Genomic DNA, 17,739 nt, shown 5'->3' on the forward strand with positions numbered 1-17,739 from the left:
GCGGTAGTGGCATTCTTTTTTCTTAACTATAATTTTTCCGGCAAAATTGAAGATATATTTCTTTTCGATAATACATATTTTTAACTAATTATGCGGGGAAATCAATTAACAGGGTTCAATTAGGTGGGGAAATTTACATACACACAAAGTAAGCTAGCTGAGCACATGCAACCCGGTGCCCCTTTTCTTTCTTCACCTCCCCCTCTTCCACAAGTTACGAGTTGTTTCAAAAAAAGTTCCCCTGTATGAACACGGTCTTGGCAAACACCATGCAATCGTTTTTACAACGAACACGAAGAGAGAGAGTTCGCCGCCTCTCACAGTGAACAAAATTTTCCGACCAAACAAACGTAAAATGTGGTGTTGCCATACACAAAAATTAATGAAGATCGCATCATAAACCAAAAAACAGCAATGTTGACTTGTTATCAATTTGTCGTACTTACCAAATACAATATGGTGCACAAACAAGATAAATACATTTTAATAAAAAAAATAGTTATGGGTTATGGCGTACACATTTTCATTGCTCCATATAATAACATGTCTCTTCTTTCAAATTAAGGTATCTTGATTCAAGTAAAACTTTGAAGTCTAAAAAAGGATATATATGTAATATTGTTTTATATGTTCAGAATTATTAAGCATATTTACATTTAAGTTTAAACATTTATTTTATCCTTTTTTTTAACTGAATAATGAGACTCATAAAAAGTTTTCTAAAATATCATATTTCTTACTTCAGTTGCAACACTTCGCTTTCGAGTTGTCGCCATCAAAATTAGGATGATTCGGCAACAACGACAATTTGAAGGTTTGCTGTCTGAAGTTGGGCTTCAAAATATAATATAATAATTGCGCTCCTAAGGTCGGGCGTATTTTGATATTTGACAGAGGCTACCTGTCGTCTGCCGTCGTCAAAGTGTTTATACTACAAGAATACGTGTAAAACGTGCGACGACAAGTCTGTTGCCGAATCCACTGACGTGACAGTCGAAGTTACTCTTCCATTTTTGTTTCGGATGGTCAAACCTTGTAATCTATCATCCTTGAAGAAACTCAGTAAAACCACCCGACAGTACAGAAAGCAGTTCGTGTTCGCGGAACAAATTTCTGCCAGCATAACCACGGCCAAAGATATTCATATGGACTAATGAATTGAGGGAGTGACCGGTATAGAAATTGGTATGAAGCAAAATCACAAACGAAACCACAGTAAAAGTATGGGAAATACATTTGAATGATGCGGAAACTTCAGTAGGCCTAATCAACTGAAAGTATAGTGAGATTTTTGGTTGTGCAAAAAACAGAGCAAACTGTGAGAACCAAAAAATATTGTCAATTGCAAGAGTCGCGCTGATATAGAGTTGGCAACTCTTTTTTGAATATGAAAATTTGGCTTTGGAAATAAGACTTCTTAAAATTATCATATCATGCTGATAAGAAATGCGAAATAAAAGAACTTTCGAAGCCATTAAATCTACATACATTCATTCTTTAACACATTTTTTTCCTGTTAATTCAATTATGAAAACAGGAAATATATGAAAATAAAAAGGGTCATAGGAATGAATTTATAAATAAATATATATTTATATATGTATGTAAGTATATTTCATTTTAATAAATAAATAACATAAATTTTTACACATTCTTAGGTGCCGAAAATAATAATGATAACTCCGAGGCAACACATTTGCATACGTAGTTGAAATCATAGTGTAATAATACGTCTACGTGCCGAAAACGAATGTCATTGCTATCTGGCACACTTTCTCTCATTACACAATGAGTCAAAATGTTGTAAAAGGACGAGACGGCAAACGGTTTCCACGAACCGGATTTATATCCGGCCAAGGACTAGCACTCCAGCAGCACCCACCAAACATTTATGGGGAATGTTTATGATGTTACAACAATGACAACAACAACAAACATTCAACCGCTTATTCATCTGCTTTCTGAAATATGCACTGCAGAATTATAAAATATTGATATCAGCCACTAAATACTGATGACCATCAATTGTTAGTAATTACAGTTCAATTGAAAAAATTTTCCGATCTTCACCTCGGCAGGAAAAATTGGGACGGTTTCACAAAAGCACTAGTTATTTACTACCCATTTCGTAACTGCTTGCAAATTTGTGCAAAGCAAAAGTGAGTGAGGTAAATAGATCAGAAAGTGAACACTTGAAATTTATCTGAAATGTATAACTTGATGAGGTTCAGAAAATGTTCGTGATATTTATTCCAGTAGTGTTATCTACGGAGAATTCTCTCCTCCTTTTCGAGTAGTAGACCTTCGGCCGCTCTTTAAAAAAATTCCCCTATTAGTCTCCTCCGGTTTTTCATAGAAAGTATTGTTATTGTTGTTGTTGTCCCCTATCAGTATTATATAGATCAGTGGTCATCTTCGTCTAGCTCATCTAACGGTAAGCCCAGACTGGGCCCAGAGAGAAAGGGGTGTTATGAGTGAGTTTGATGGGCATGTGAAAAGGTGAATAGCGGCGTGGGGGTGCCTTCACATGCTGGACGTTCTGATTAGTACGTCGGGGTCAATTCTGGATAAGTAGGAGTTTAACCTGTTACAGTATGCAGAACGTAATTGTACCAAGGTTACGCGGTATTGTCTAGTTTGTTGGGTGTTTTTGTTTTAGTCCTTCTACGCTTTTCTTGCGAGTGGCCGTAGTAACACATGTAAATTAATAGCAGGTATAACGTAATATTAAATAACGCACTAAAAAGTAGTTATATGAGAATCAAAATAGTGGCACAAGGGTGCATAGCGTGTTATGTTATTTTTATAAAATTAGTTAGTATTAAATACTAAAAGTACTGTTAAACAAAATGGCGATTCTTTAGCGCTTGTGAAAATCATTAATTTCGGTCCACGCAAAGAAAGTCAACCCTACAAATTCTGACTAAAAAGTATCAAATTTTTATAAAATAAAATAAGAATTAAATTAAATTTAACTTAAATGAAATAATAATGTAATCTAAAAAATAACATTTAATAAAAAATATTAAAAAATAATTAAAAAATAAAGAAAAACAAAGTAAAGAATAAATAAAAACAAAGTAAAAAATAAATAAAAATAAAGTAAAAAGTAAATAAAAACAAAATAAAAATTAAAAAAAGATATTGAAATCTAACGAAAAAATACATATACATTGAAATATTATATAAAAAAAATACAAATATTAACACATTGTGGTCGGGCGTTTTGTGCCAGTGCATTACGGCTGGAGCGGGTAATTTATTGAAAAATGTGCGCGAATTTTAAATTTGCTCGTATGATGTTTACTGTTAAACACAATTTACCGTTATTATTTTGATTTGTATATGTATGTACATCGTAATACTAGGTATGAGAAAGGGTAACAACAAACATTAATAACCCGTATATCTTTATTTCCCTTATTCTACCACCCATCTATAAAAACGTATAACTACGTGACCCGCGCTCTACCCAGTTTGCGAAAAACGTATTTTTACGTGTCCCGCACACAATGTGTTAAAAAATACAAATAAATTTAAATCTATAAAAATTTTAAGGGAAAAAATAAAAAAAACCAAATAAATGGATATCGATAGAAAACGATGTATATGCGCATGCTTTAATAAATGTGTGATCGATCCCCTCCCCCAATTTGTAGAGTGCGTCTTGATTCTTCCGCAAAATAGACATATACGGCAAATAGCGAGGCTCATGAACTCTATATATTTAACTGAAAAACTTTATGTGAATAAGAATTAATTTTTCATTCATAACAACACTCGCCAGATATAATCAACTGGACTGCATTTCGACACCAAGAAGGCCGTATCGCCAGAACTAGCAAAATCATGCGATCATATAAAGAAATGGTAAATATTGTGTTTTTTTAAGGAAAAACATTTTCTTATGTACATCACAATTAGCGTTTTATTTTCTCGTAATAATGTTGCATTTATTCTGCCCTGCACCGGGGCTGTAAAATTTTCATGTTCTTCTCTTAGCATATTCATAGGGTTGCGACTTCCTTTCTCAAAATGTTACACTCTAACCAGGCAAAAGTTCATTTCCTACCCTGTACAGAAGGTAAGGGTAGCATTGACCCCTAATTTTTAATTTGTCAGAGAAAACAGAAAAATAAGTGCCCTCTCTATATTTGATATATGTATGTATAATGAAGTGATTGAGGATAAGTCTGATTCCATGATTTTGCTTTTCTCCATTTGTGGAAAGGCTTCCGTTGCGGTTTTGAATTATACAAGGAATTGGATTTCGTCAATTAAAGTCTCTCAATGAGCTAGTCGGCCGCCGTAGCCGAATGGGTTGGTGCGTGATTACCATTCGGAATTCACAGAGAGGTCGTTGGTTCGAATCTCGGTGAAAGCAAAATTAATAAAAACATTTTTCTAATAGCGGTCGCCCCTCGGCAGGCAATGGCAAACCTCCGAGTGTATTTCTGCCATGAAAAAGCTCCTCATAAAAATATTTGCCGTTCGGAGTCGGCTTGAAACTATAGGTCCCTCCATTTGTGGAACAACATCAAGACGCATACCACAAATAGGAGGAGGAGCTCGACCAAACACCTAACAGAAGTGTACGCGCCAAGAATTTTTTTTTTTTTTTTTTAATCAACTAATTTTCTTTGTAAAATACTCCAATCGACTCCATATTGAATTAAATTAAAAAAATGCAAGACTGAAAAAGGAAAAACTGTTAAGCCTTAGAAAGGTCTTGATACAAGCATACGGATATAAGCGATTGCTCGTGGAGACTTTGGGTAACAAAGCAACCCTGTCTCCATTTACCAATGTATTGTTGTTGCTGCGCACAAACTCTGCGCCGAGCTGATTTAGTGCATTACGTCATCAAGACTTCATGGTTAGCTGCGCCGCAACTGAGACGACCAGAACGGCATCAAGCCTCATCCTCGCTATTAGAAGCAAAGTCTAAGCTTGTTAAAAAAAAGAAGCAAACAAAAATACTTTTACTGCACCTAAACATACCTGTATATGCATTTACGCATTGAAAATAATCAGTCGTACTGACGACAATCACTCCGCCGTGTGTCAAATTCACTTCTAAATACTTAAAAATTAAAAAAAAACTTGGTACTTCAATCGTTCCTTTAGCTATGAAACAATAATCGCTTTGTGGATGTCTAATAATTCATTCAGCCATTACATTAACGCTTCTCTATATTCATAACGGCATACCTACGTTCTCCACCTGCACACTTTTCTTACCCCTTACAAATACACTTTCTCACATTCCGCGAACATGCAAGTTCTATTCATGTTCATACTTCATAAAATAAAATACCTTAGCGGAATGTTGCAATTTAAATAAAATCGGTACTTACCACTCAAACTGCAAATTCACCAACAATTCAATTTACAATTTATTTCACTCTTTAAAATAGCGACAGATAAAACGATTTCTTTTCCCACGCGTTGACGAATCGATGACAAATCTGAAGCAGGGATGAGAAAAAGGGGTTGCAAACTTCAATAAACAGAACAAAATTGGAAGTGATGCTGGTAAGCGGATTAGTTTTTTTAATTTAATGAAGTTCAATTGTTTAGTGGTAAAACTAGTAACAAATTATTTTAAAGTTGTGAAACTCTTTAAGAAACGTTAAACTTTCAAATAATTTCTTAAAAGCTCAATTTTCAGTTTCTTAAGACATTACATTTAATATCATCTCTAACGTAGTCGATCTACTACAATTCCGAAATAAATTAGTCTATTCCTTTACATTTCGGACCAAGACACATCAACCACGCAGCAGTAGTAGGGCTACATTTTTAATCTTTTTCTATTTGTTTAGACTCTAAATTGACAAATTTTGTTTAAGTTATTGCAAACGGCCAATTTTTGTTTATAGTTTTCGACATGCTAGGGACCAAAAGCAGAAACAAAATACACTTCTCTTGTTGTTGCTCTAGTGCTTCTAACTGTTTAATGTACTGAATTTGGAGTTACTGTAAAAATTCGTGCTCTCACAATTTAACACGCTGCACTTTATTTTTATTAGTTTGTTTAAAAAAAGTCTCAAATCCTAAAATCGCAATTTCACCAAGCCACTCGCTGAATATTGTATTGAAACTTCTGTTTCTTTTGTTTGTTTATCTGCAGCGCTGACGTCTTCCGGTTGTCAAAATCGCGGTAAATGAAGTAGCATACAGAGTGTTTAGACTCTGAAATCAATTAAAGCACGCAAGTTGTGTTGTTATACATTTTTAAGTTTTATTTAGCAATCCAGTGATCAAGCTCAAGAGTAAGGATAAAGAGACTTTTATTAAGAGTGTTTTTTGTGTAGATAGCCGTGAACGACGGTTCGAAATTACTTACTTCTTCATCGAGCTAATTTTTGTTATGTTGGAGGGGTGGGGGACTCGGATTTATATCCAGTGCGTCTTTGTATGTCGTCTTATAGGCTTTTAGTTTGATATACGATTATTCATATTTAATTCATCATATGCGAGGCACAAGAAGAGCAATGTATTTTGTTTTTGCTTTCGGTCCTTAGAATGTAGAAATCTTTAAGCAAAGATTGACAGCTTAGAGTAATTTAAATTAAATTTGACAATTTAGAGACAAAATAAAAGGAATGAAATTCAAATTGCAACTCCGCTAAAGTTACCTGTTTCATGTACCTTTGGTCAAAGCATAGATATTGGCCAAGGCATAGATAATGGCCAAGGCATAGATAACGGCCAAAGGCTGTAATACTACGTTAAAACAAACCAATTACCTTAGTCAATTAAGATTTAAATTATGTTTGTTTGTTTAGGGAATGCTGTTGGAATGATAGACCTTGGGCGGATATAAATCCAATTTATGTCATGGGAACGCCCTTCCCGTAAGTCTTTTAGTTTTGTGCGTATCATTTCAAAAGAAATTACTAAAACATATTTTCATCGAAAATCCGATAATTTCTCTTTCTCTATTTGTTTTTAATGTCATTTCCTTGTCATGATTCCCTTTCTCATTGAAGAGACTTCACATAGTTTCATAGAAAATCTGACACAAATTTATTGACAATTCAATATTAATTGCTATTTGTCTGTCTAAAGTTACATTAACATGAGACGATATTTAAATAAGCGATAGTCGTTGAAAAATCAAAAAGTTAGTAAAAGTTGACCTGCTGTCTACTTTCAGGCAAGCGATTTTTTCGCCAGATAATTTTTTAATAAATATTTACACGTACAATTTCGTTGAGCGATGTTGGGAAATCGCGTTTTTTTAAATAAATTTTTTAAAAGGTTATAGTACTCCTTTCTTTCGCCTTTTCTACTACTTTCCAAAGCATCACCAACTAACATATGATTTACAACTGCACGCAAAGCGAATCTTATAATACGCCGTGATTGCACGTGTTGATTTCGCTGCGTAAATTTGGCATAAATTTCCGAATATTAGAACAATATTTATATTATAGAAATAGTCCATTTTAGAAATGCCACGTTCCAAGAGAGACAAAAAAAGTAAGTATTGACTATTAAAGCTTTCGAATTGTCAAATATCCTCATTAATTTGGTTGTTTTCTTTTCTCTGAAAACAGTTTCGCTGACCAAAACGGATCGGAAGGGCCTAGCATGGAAACAAAAAATTATTGATGATATACGTCATTGTGTTGAGAAATACCCCAATATCTTCCTTTTTCAAGTGCAAAATATGCGTAATAATCTATTAAAGGATCTGCGGCAGGAATGGAAGTCTAATTCACGTTTTTTCTTTGGTAAAAATCGTATCATGCAAATCGGATTAGGACGTAGCAAAGCAGAGGAAATTAAAGTAGACCTGCACAAGGTAAAAATCCGAATGCTGATTTACTTTTTTAATATACATAACTAATGCCATTTAAAAAATTGCAGCTTTCTAAGCGCTTGACTGGACAAGTAGGTCTACTATTCACGGAAAAGCCGAAACAAGAAGTTCTTGAATGGGCAGAACAATATTGGGCTGTGGAATATGCACGCAGTGGTTTCAAAGCAACAGAAACAGTAGTGTTGCCGGCAGGTCCCCTCGAAGAATTCTCACATTCCATAGAACCACATTTACGATCCCTCGGTATGCCAACAAAACTTCAAAAAGGTGTTGTAACACTGTACAGTGATTATACCGTGTGCGAGGAAGGAAAAGTTTTAACACCAGAACAGGCGCGAATTTTAAAGTTAGTTGCAAAGCCCATGGCGAAATTTCAGCTTACAATGAAGTGCTCTTGGACCGAAGATACTGGTTTCGAGTTGCACGTTGAGGATGATTTAGATGACGACGATCACAAAACTGACAGTGGGCAAGGCGAGGAGGTAGAAGATGAAGAAATGGAGCAAGAAGAAGACGAGGACGATGAGGAGTAGTTAATTTATGAAATGTATTACATAAGTTTAAGTTTAATTTTGTATAAATAAGATATTTTAACTCAAATGAAACTTGGTTTTTATGATTAAGCCGAAGAAACGCTACCGCTTCCACCACCACCGCTCTTCTTTGTAGGTTTGTATGCAATAACATATCGCTGTGCAACTGGTAATGGATCAGCATAACCATTCGTACAGGAAGAATCTTCAAATAGGACCAAATAATCTTCTGTGGCAGTTTGGGGTAAACGATGAATTATAGCTTTGTAAAAACAAGTCGTCTGAGGATAAAGTGCCATAACTAAAAAATAAGTAAGTTATTAAAGAACAGGGCATTTGCAAATTTTGCTGTTTCCTTACCAACAGTTTCCTTTGGAAATAGCGCATGACCATCGGTTTCCGGGTTAGCTCGCATTAATGGCAGTGGTATAATCTTTCGCTTGCTTAGTACATGTCGGTCCTTTTGTTCTTCATCAATATCTATGACATCATACTTGTTTTGGCGATGTAAAAATTGTACCACCTCCGCCAAAATCCAGTTTTCGTCATCTTCGACACCTTTCACTAAGGCTGCAACGTTATCCCCAACTTTTGCAATATAATTGCTCTCAGCTGGAGTAGCACCACATAACGGCGGAACTTTCTCACCAGGCTTACTTACAAAGAGAGGCAAAGTTTGCGCAGAAATTTGAACCATTTTCATTAGTGCGCCACGACGTATTGCTTCTTTGTTACCAGCATTACGGGCAGCAACACGTCTTTCGTTTCGAATATTGCGGATTTCTTGTATTTTTTCTAAAGCTCCCCGTATTGTCATTTCCTCGTGCGAAGCATCTTGTAGACCTGTTTTATACAGGGTTTTTAATTTCTGTGGCGGAAAGTTCGACTGCTGCGCCCGCAGTATACTGTTCACGTTTGCCTCAGAGCGCCTGCGTTCTTCATCAATTTGATGTATGAGTCTTTGCAAATCTTTTAAACGGTCCTGTAATAAAGAAATTTAGACAATGCTTGTTTACTAACAATGCTAACAGTTTACTAACCTGAATTTGCAATGCCGCGTTTTCAGCTGTTAATGGCATATTAAGGGTCCTCTACTTCTAAGCACGAATTATATTTTAATGTGCAAACTTATATTATTCAGCGGAATATAATGGTAAGCCAAGAAATAAAACCTTCTATAAAGCGCAGATATAACTAGAAACATAAACAATTCTAGATGATTAAATGTATCGGTACCGATAAAATTGTCAATAGCAAAAGAGGTGAGCGGTTTTAGTTGACAAAAACCATAATGCTATGCTCCAACGCCATATATTTCGCTCTTGGTAATTCGCGAATTTTTAAAGCACGTTCATTTGCAGTCATTAGCAATAAATCTATAGAAATTCATATCCCCGTTCACAAATGGCATATTAGCTACAAACTTGACAATCAGCTGTCAAAACTGTTTTAAAAGATCTTTCTTCACAGAAATTGGTTTGGTGGAATAATTTAATGTTTTTTTGTTTAATTATTATTAACGAATGAGAAAAAGGCAGAGAAGCAAAAGTTAATTTAATTGCCCAATTTGCTGCAGTAATAGACGGTTGGAGAAATTCCGAAAACGGCGGCTACTGAGCCTGCAAAATATTATGGCGCGCAATACGCATGGGAAATTCGACACTACATTTAATAATAGGCAATAACTGGCTAAAGCGCTATTGACACACACTGTCTTATGTAATATGAATGCATAATTAATAGTAGCTAACAAAAGCTTATAAGAATTATGTATATCAACCTCTTCTTTGTCGGTGTTTATACAAGGGCGTCGGTGTTTTAGTAAGTGGTGAATAGATGAAGCAACTGGTATAAATGAAGCATGCAAGTTTTTCGTCAAGTGTACGAGAAGATAGATAGCGAACAGAGAAGTAGCGAATAAAAGGGGTCTATAGTTTTTACTTTGACGCTTCCCCTTACATTTGTAGTAATAATTATTGATAACGCAGAAATCTTAGCGTTGTACGGAAAAAGTACCTTTATAATATAAGATCATTTTATAATTTTGGATTTCGGTCGAGACATTTTTACGTGTAATCTCGCTTTTTACTAAGCAATTCGTCTAATTTTTTACAGAAACACAATAAGTGAGAGTGATGCCATTGTGATGTTAAATCACCTCTTTCAATCGACAAATTTAATGGTAATAGAAACGGGTCACGGTGCACAGAATACAGAAGTTATTTGTCAATGAATTGCTATGCTAATATAGAGATTATGATTAATTATGATTTTTAAATTACACAAAATATTAAAAATTTGGTTTGAAGTTATACGAAGCAAAGAAAATTCTCTTATTTCAGACATAAATTTTATTCTTAATGAATTTGTTTAATGCTTAAAGGCAAATTAATAACATTCGAATTGATTAACTGTTGGAAAAACGCCGATTGCCAGTTGAAATAGTGTTCCCTTGAAAATTTGTGTTATTTACAGGTCCTTAATGTTTCATCTTCAATGTAAAGAAAACATCCACGCATAATTATATTTATTATTACTATCAAAACAAAATTTTTATATCCGTGCTGCTAACTACCGGATCGTTTCCCCAAGAACACGCTATGCAATAAAAAATAGAAAACCAGCGAGCTTCTCACGCAAGTGAAGACGCCCCATTATTGTTATTATTAATCGGAATTGATTTACGTTGACGATAAAATAAAAATCTATTAGCAACACTGTGGTTTGCAGTCTGTGATGTCTGTAATACAACACTGTGTATTGGATATGGTTCAGCCCATAGATGACGTTCAGCCACCGCAGCAGAATTTTCACAACTTATTTTAGAGTATTTTTAAGTATTATTGCTAACAAAATTAAAAACTTACAAATTCGACACCTATACGCACCGCTAACCACACGGAACAATTAAACATTGAACTCTTTTAAATAAAAAAGACGCAAGAGTAGAAGTAGCCTGTCGGCGGCAATCAAAACAATCGCGCGCAATTACGCTTTGAGTGGTTTTGTAGCTGGTTTATAAATGTGCATTTGGCTGGGAACTCTACATATATTATTATAAGTAAAGGAATTCATTTTAATAAGTAAGTAAAATTAGTAAATAATTGATAAATTTTTCCTTCTTACGCATGAAATAGAAAAGGTGCATGCATGTGCATATAAGCATGTATTATTCTGTAGCTATTTTTAGATATATTTTCCTCTAATCTATGTAGAGTCTTTCCTTAATACAGGTTATTCCACAAATTGGGGCAGGGAGTGTCACTTTTGAATTATGAGCGCACAAAAACGCAGCAAAATTAACAATAGCTATGAATCTGAACCGTCTAGTAGTGTAAGTTCTATTTTCTTCAAAAATCATTCCGAGTTGAAGTTGCTTCATATGCTTGCATATTTCCTAATGAAACATTATTTTGGATGCATAATGTAGAATACATTATTGCTGTGGTATTTCAAGAGAAAACTAAGAAGAAAACTAACTAAGAATTTTTTCTATACTTACAGTCCTCGCTCAATGAGCAACTCGAGTACAACGTAGTATATGATGAAAGTATGCATTTACCATATATACTAAAACCCCCATCATACGAAACTGAAGTTGTAATACCAGCAGATGGTAATTTTATTATATCTAGTCAGGAAAATAAAATTCCTTTCATAGCAATGTCTAGTTCTCTTCCTGGAATGTATGAAGAACAATCACCGCCTAGGAATAATAAAACTGTTGTAAGTCCTACTTTGAGTCAGAAGTCCGCCTTTAAAGGGTTTGGTGAAAGCCCTTATGGCAAATTGCAAAGGGAATTTTTTTCATCTACCTACGATACGCGACAGGCAACGATTTCTTTGGAAAAGGTGTCACCTCACACGCTAACTGATCAGAAAAATTTGCCTACTAACGGCGGCACAGTGTTTTCGAGGTTTTATGACATGGTTGTGGATGAGAATAGTTGCAATGCCGTTGATATTCAACTGTCAAACGAGAAGACAGAACCCAGTGAGTGCGATGGAGATCTATCTGAAAATGGTGTCGACTACTTGGTGGCCCTTAGCAAAAGGTCGGAAACGATAGTAGGAAATCCAGAATCAAAGCCTTTTGAACTGTCCACCGACTTATCTTTCAACGGGAAAATCAAAAGTCTAACTCCACCAATCGAATACGATGGACATGAAACCATTATCGAAATCCGCGATAAACCTTTAAACCACTCATTTGTTCTCAAAAAGTATAGTAATGAGAAATCGCCAGACCTTTTTGGCGATGATGAAGATGATGAAAATGAGAACAATACGGACACAGGCAATGAAAATATATACAGTTTCAACGCGGAAGATTTAATCGAAGTTGTTGATACTACAGTCAAATCAAATGATACAATTATAACAGAAAAGAAAGCAAACGAAATGCAGGAGGATACTGGTTTGCCAGAAAGTATAACAGTTTTTGATGTAAATGCGTGTGAAAACCGTGCTGAGCATAATGCAGACGCAAGCACAAATAAATCACTGAATTGTGCCACCGAGTCCAGTTTGGCGGACGATCAAACCTGTGAGCAAGATTCTCAACGTTTTGATACCTACAGTTTATTTCGGGAGAACTGCCGTCGAGAAAAAGAGCTTTTAAGACGAATACGGAAATGTTTGGCGGGTGTACCACCACCACCCTCTGTAACCATACCACAGTTGGATATGTTTAGTGCTGTGATGAGTCGAAAACAAGATATATTAGATTTCACAGCCAACATTGATACTACTGACGTCCAGGACAGTTGGAGTTCTTCGAACGAGTTTGCCAGTCTCTTGAAACCCACACACTCCGTTGATGAATCGGCGGAAATGGGTTGGCGACAAGTGCTAGCCGTGAGACAGCATGGTTTCTGGTAAGCGTTTAATAGTGTTTAAAAACGCCAAATTTAATATTTTTAATTAATTTTCAGTTTTAATTTGTGCAAAGCTTCTGAAAACAACGAATATTTAGGTTTATCGGTGATTGAACGTTTTATTGGCGCAGAAACAGCCTCTTCGTATCGCAATTCACCGTCTAGCGAAAAAAAACGCAACGCGCGCATGAAGTAAGATTATAAGCTTATTATTTTGCTTTTCTAACGTTCAATATTTATTATTATTATTATTATTTATATTCGAGTCCTAGCGTTTATATGTTTTGAAATAAGTTTCAACCATTTTGGCTTTGCATTGCATATATTAATTTGCAGATTACTCACGCAATCTCCCGGAAATCGTTTAAGCCATTTGGCTAGACGTCGTGCCACTTTTTCATCAGCGCAGTTAGCCACCCAAAAATCAAATAGCTTGCGGGGGCCACAAATAGTGGTAGATGTTAAAAAGTAGGTTAAATGTTATATGTTGCCATATATCATAAAATATTTTTTCATTATTATTTTTTTTTGCAGGAAGAATAAACATCGTCGTAAGAATACTCCGAAACGTATGACACCTGGTAGCAAGAAAAAAAGTATAAAATGCATTGTAGTTTCGTTTTTAATCTTTTTGCTAATAATTTTATATTTGAAGCTCGCAAAACGCCTTCATCGTCGGCTCGTAAAAGACAATTTCGCTGCGATCTCATTAAACCCGGTCCTTCGCGGGAGGCATCGAAGCGTGCGCTGTTCCAGAGCCCGCCCAAGCAACTGCAGCACAAACCACCCGTTCAAAGGTGTATGCTTAGTATTAAGCCCGAAATTGCCAATCGTGTTGAAAAATCAAAGCGAGCTCTCTTCTCTCCGGACAAACAGACGGAGAGCGCTTACGCCGCTGCTAATCAAAATTTACTTCTTGGTATTGATAAAAGTCTCAATACCCAGTTCGATTTAGCACAAAAGCAAAGTCGTTTTAGTACACTTGAGTTTGATTCAAGATTGAAGCGTAAACGTTCGGCTATTGATGACGACGACACTGGGGATTTAGGGGACTTACCATCGCAAAGTAGCAAACTGTTCCGCGGAGGTGCTGAAAATTTAACGCCACGTGCACTCAAAATTAAAAGTCAAAGCTTTTGTATTGGGGCTGGTTCCACTTCAACGATGGCTAGTGCTGCTGCTTTTGCTAATTCTGAAATGACTACCACCGCTGCTGTTTCAACTCGTGACTTAATATCGCATACAAATTTACTACCCACCAGTAGTTTTACTTTTGGTAGTGCAACTGCTTTATCGTCTAACGTATCAGCTGCCGCCACTACTAGTAAAATTCAACGATCACACTCGGAAATGGTGGCGCAGTCAAATAGTTTAACAGAGAATCAACGAAAGGTATGCAAAGTCTTTTTTATGGATATGGGAATTGTATACACTTTTTCTTATGAATTGTAGAAACTTTTATGGGCGGTGTCACAAGCATTGCAAGAGAAGAAAATCACAACGAAGCATAGCAGCTTCAAACAGTATGCAGCAGTATTGGCCAGGGTTGTGCGGCGATTATTTCAGGAGTTTTTCCAAAAGAGCAGCACGAGCAATAGTGAAACGTTGTTGCGGTAAGTTTGAGTAGTATTTGATTGCTAGACTTTTACACCCGCGCACTTGTGCAGATTTGGTGCACACACCAGCATGAAGGAATTGAATTATTGGAATATATATCGACATATACATAAGTACACAAAATCTTCAGAATGAAGAGAGGAGTAGGTAGAACTTGGTTTAAATATTATCCAGTATCCAAAGTAGTTTGGTATTGAGAATTGACGAAATCGGCCAATAACTACGCTCACCTCCTATTTATAAAAAAACGTGGCATCTCCGTTTTAAACGACCCAAAATTACTCCAATTTGATACAAATGATAAATTTAATTTATGTGTAAAAGTGTATTTCGATACGGACTTAATAATAATTTAGGACTAAATTTGTGTTCGTGCCTGTGATGTTACAATCTATAACTGTTGAGTTTGTTTGATTCCAAAAATGAATATACAGCCCAAATTAAATTTTAATAAAACATGCGCGGGTATATAAAGTTCGGTCCGCACCAAATTTAGTTTTCTTTACTTTTTACTTTGCAAACTTATCGTAAATGTTTCACTTTCAGCTTGGCAAAACGGTACGTGCACAATGTGATTACTGGTCATTGCGCCGACGATATTTATCTGCAAGCGAAGGCCAAAATTGTACGCGAGAAAAACGAGTCTAACTGTCGCCTTAGCGGCTATATTGGACCCGAGGAGTATCAACGTCTAAAAAACTCTCAGCAACAGCAATTGCAAGATCAAACGCATTCATTTAGTCAAAACTTGATACGTGCCGATTCCGTCACGAATATATTTTCTATCGACTCATCATTGAACTCCTCCCGTGCAAGCAGCAGCCAAAATATAACATTGTCAACCAGTTCTTTAGCGACGACTTCCACCTCGCAAAACCAATCACAAATACAACTGCTTGAAAGCACAGTAAAACAGTCATCGTCGCTAACCAAGCTGTCCATTCAGTCGAACACATCGCTACAGAATAGTTCATCGAAAAATAATATGTGCGGCTTAGCTTTACGAGAAAATGTCAATTTTGAGTCCGATCAACGTCGTTCTGCACAGAAGAATTTCACTGGAAAAGACCAGCGCAATGTGAGTCCATACGCGCAAAATAACAACCACTATTTTGGCAACCAACTGATGTCAAGCAACATGCAAGGTGCTTCAGTAAAATGTACAACTTCAGTGGGGAAATCGCAATTGCAAGCAAAGAACATTGAGTTGGATTCGAGTTTACTGAATGCTGGCACGACTAAAGTCAAGCGACAAATCAGTTTCGACAATTAAATCTGAGGTGTGTTTCTTTGGCCGCCGATTGGTAATTCTTACATAAGCGCAAATACATTGAATTGTTATTTGACGTGTTGTTTCGGGTATGAAAAAGCTAATTCTGTATATTTTGCGCCTTTCCGTGACTTAAACTCATTTGAGCAGAACTGAAATAACTACTCTATAACTCTTAGGCATTTTTGGACCTTGTGAAATGGTTTTCTTGAAATGTCAAACTCTATTAACGTGGTTTAGTGTACATTTTCAATGGATTGAAATTACTAAATAGTTATAGGTATAGATTAGAAGAATTCGCACTGCTTATAGATGGTTGTAAAAAGAACAAAATAAAAAGATTTAATTAATTTCATGTAATGTAATAATTTGCTATCGATATAATAATGTTTTCGGTATAATGAATATTTTATATACAATCAATATGTTCTCAAATTTCTGTAGTATAATTTCGTGATCATTGCATGTACTGTACGCTTAGCTTAGGAAGCAAAAATATAAATTTTTTAGTGCTGTTACGTATGATTAAATTTATAGGTACTGGGTCTCACAACTGAAAGAAGACAATTGTGTGGAATGAGTGAATTTCCAAATTATATAATTGTCTTCCTGTGGAAGGGTTTTAATTAGAATATACTTAGAGTTATTTAAAAAAATTTAACATCTACTCAAATACGGCCCAGTATAAGTACACATTATACAAGTAATAGTAAATAAAAGAAGACTTAATTAAGATAACCTAATTTTTATTCATAAATTCACCGTAAGATCGGTAACATCGGGTCTCCATAAAAACATGGATTATACATGGTATTGATAAAATCAGAAAACCAGTTTGAACATATTTTGAAAGGATGTAAATCCTAGTTAGTCGAGTTAGGAGTGAAACGCTAGGGCTAAGGGAGGTTTGTGTGCACCAAACTATGGGGCTACGCCAGGTGAAATCCTTACTGGGAAGGTACGACCAAAAGAGGTTTAAAAAACTTATAACCCTCCCCAAGGATAAACTGAGAATGCTAACGGCCACTCACAAAGATAACTTGAAACATGACCGTTATGACTCTCTCTTTGTTTTCAGAATGACTTCTTTTGTCTCAACTAAAGAGTTACATTTTTAGTTGTCTCCAAGTGTTTGAACAAATTTATGTCACATAAAGTGTAACATTTTGAATTGTGCCTGTTTACAACCAAACGGTTTGTTTAAGTTACGTGTTATTTTTTCAGTTAAACAGAGACAACTCAAAATAGCACCACTAAGTGTATACAAAAATTTCAGGAAAAGAGTAACAACTCAAAAATTTGTTCTTTTAGCGCAACTACTAAACAAATAAGAATGAAACGACCGATATATTGTTTTTAGTGATATTTTCGTGCAGATACATATTTTTTTCCTTGTAATATATTATTAATATTTACGGAAACAGTTTTTCGTCTATACTGAAAATGTTCAGATTTTGAGTTGTTGTTGTTGTTGTTTTAACAGCATAGTTTGCCCTGTCAGTGTAAGTATATCATCGGTCGTCTTCGTCTAGCTCATCTAGGGGTAGGCCCAGGAAACATGCTGTTTCGACAGGTTGGGTCCAGAGGGAGAGGGGGGTTAGATGAGTCGGT

The 17,739-nt window shown here is 35.6% G+C and overlaps 4 protein-coding genes across 7 annotated transcripts in view; 2 read left to right on the plus strand and 2 right to left on the minus strand.

Annotated features, from left to right (window-relative positions):
- The window catches only part of LOC129245676 (14-3-3 protein zeta), a 60,928-nt gene extending 55,454 nt beyond the window's left edge, over nucleotides 1–5,474 (minus strand). For both annotated transcript variants that reach the window (XM_054884003.1, XM_054883998.1), the window contains exon 1: nucleotides 5,358–5,474. The gene's annotated coding sequence lies outside the window, so the exon portion shown is untranslated. The remainder of the gene's footprint in view (nucleotides 1–5,357) is intronic.
- A 1,858-nt stretch (nucleotides 5,475–7,332) lies between these two features.
- Nucleotides 7,333–8,436, plus strand: LOC129245705 (mRNA turnover protein 4 homolog). The gene is made up of 3 exons (XM_054884048.1): nucleotides 7,333–7,488; nucleotides 7,566–7,813; nucleotides 7,879–8,436. The coding sequence occupies exons 1-3, from the start codon at nucleotides 7,461–7,463 to the stop codon at nucleotides 8,362–8,364; spliced, it is 762 nt and encodes a 253-aa protein (XP_054740023.1). The 5' UTR covers nucleotides 7,333–7,460; the 3' UTR covers nucleotides 8,365–8,436.
- LOC129245704 (SAGA-associated factor 29) lies at nucleotides 8,355–9,573 on the minus strand. The gene is made up of 3 exons (XM_054884047.1): nucleotides 9,405–9,573; nucleotides 8,725–9,346; nucleotides 8,355–8,665 (listed from the first exon to the last, which is right to left on the minus strand). The coding sequence occupies exons 1-3, from the start codon at nucleotides 9,441–9,443 to the stop codon at nucleotides 8,451–8,453; spliced, it is 876 nt and encodes a 291-aa protein (XP_054740022.1). The 5' UTR covers nucleotides 9,444–9,573; the 3' UTR covers nucleotides 8,355–8,450.
- A 1,558-nt stretch (nucleotides 9,574–11,131) lies between these two features.
- LOC129244684 (uncharacterized) lies at nucleotides 11,132–16,866 on the plus strand. Of its 3 annotated transcripts, none has more exons than XM_054882458.1 (9): nucleotides 11,132–11,447; nucleotides 11,580–11,698; nucleotides 11,869–13,241; nucleotides 13,299–13,433; nucleotides 13,578–13,709; nucleotides 13,776–13,837; nucleotides 13,897–14,633; nucleotides 14,694–14,854; nucleotides 15,405–16,866. In XM_054882458.1, exons 2-9 carry the CDS (start codon nucleotides 11,639–11,641, stop codon nucleotides 16,129–16,131), a joined length of 3,387 nt encoding a protein of 1,128 aa, XP_054738433.1. In that variant the 5' UTR covers nucleotides 11,132–11,447; nucleotides 11,580–11,638; the 3' UTR covers nucleotides 16,132–16,866. The 3 variants fall into 3 exon arrangements, with proteins under 3 accessions (XP_054738433.1, XP_054738432.1, XP_054738434.1); XM_054882457.1 differs by having other exon boundaries at nucleotides 11,598–11,698; XM_054882459.1 differs by lacking the exons at nucleotides 11,132–11,447; nucleotides 11,580–11,698 and having other exon boundaries at nucleotides 11,891–11,980; nucleotides 12,036–13,241.
- Nucleotides 16,867–17,739: the final 873 nt, after the last annotated feature.

The sequence above is a fragment of the Anastrepha obliqua genome, chromosome 4 (assembly GCF_027943255.1).
Source record: "Anastrepha obliqua isolate idAnaObli1 chromosome 4, idAnaObli1_1.0, whole genome shotgun sequence".
Lineage (NCBI taxonomy): Eukaryota > Metazoa > Arthropoda > Insecta > Diptera > Tephritidae > Anastrepha > Anastrepha obliqua.

Coding starts and splice junctions, on each gene's coding strand:
- LOC129245705 (XM_054884048.1), top strand. CDS start 7,461: ATGCCACGTTCCAAGAGAGACAAAAAAA. Junction 7,489..7,565: donor TTCCAAGAGAGACAAAAAAA/GTAAGTATTGAC, acceptor CTCTGAAAACAG/TTTCGCTGACCAAAACGGAT. Junction 7,814..7,878: donor TTAAAGTAGACCTGCACAAG/GTAAAAATCCGA, acceptor AAAAAATTGCAG/CTTTCTAAGCGCTTGACTGG.
- LOC129245704 (XM_054884047.1), bottom strand. CDS start 9,443: ATGCCATTAACAGCTGAAAACGCGGCATTGCAAATTCAG. Junction 9,347..9,404: donor ACGCGGCATTGCAAATTCAG/GTTAGTAAACTG, acceptor TCTTTATTACAG/GACCGTTTAAAAGATTTGCA. Junction 8,666..8,724: donor ATTTCCAAAGGAAACTGTTG/GTAAGGAAACAG, acceptor CTTATTTTTTAG/TTATGGCACTTTATCCTCAG.
- LOC129244684 (XM_054882458.1), top strand. CDS start 11,639: ATGAGCGCACAAAAACGCAGCAAAATTAACAATAGCTATGAATCTGAA. Junction 13,434..13,577: donor AAACGCAACGCGCGCATGAA/GTAAGATTATAA, acceptor ATTAATTTGCAG/ATTACTCACGCAATCTCCCG. Junction 14,634..14,693: donor TAACAGAGAATCAACGAAAG/GTATGCAAAGTC, acceptor TATGAATTGTAG/AAACTTTTATGGGCGGTGTC.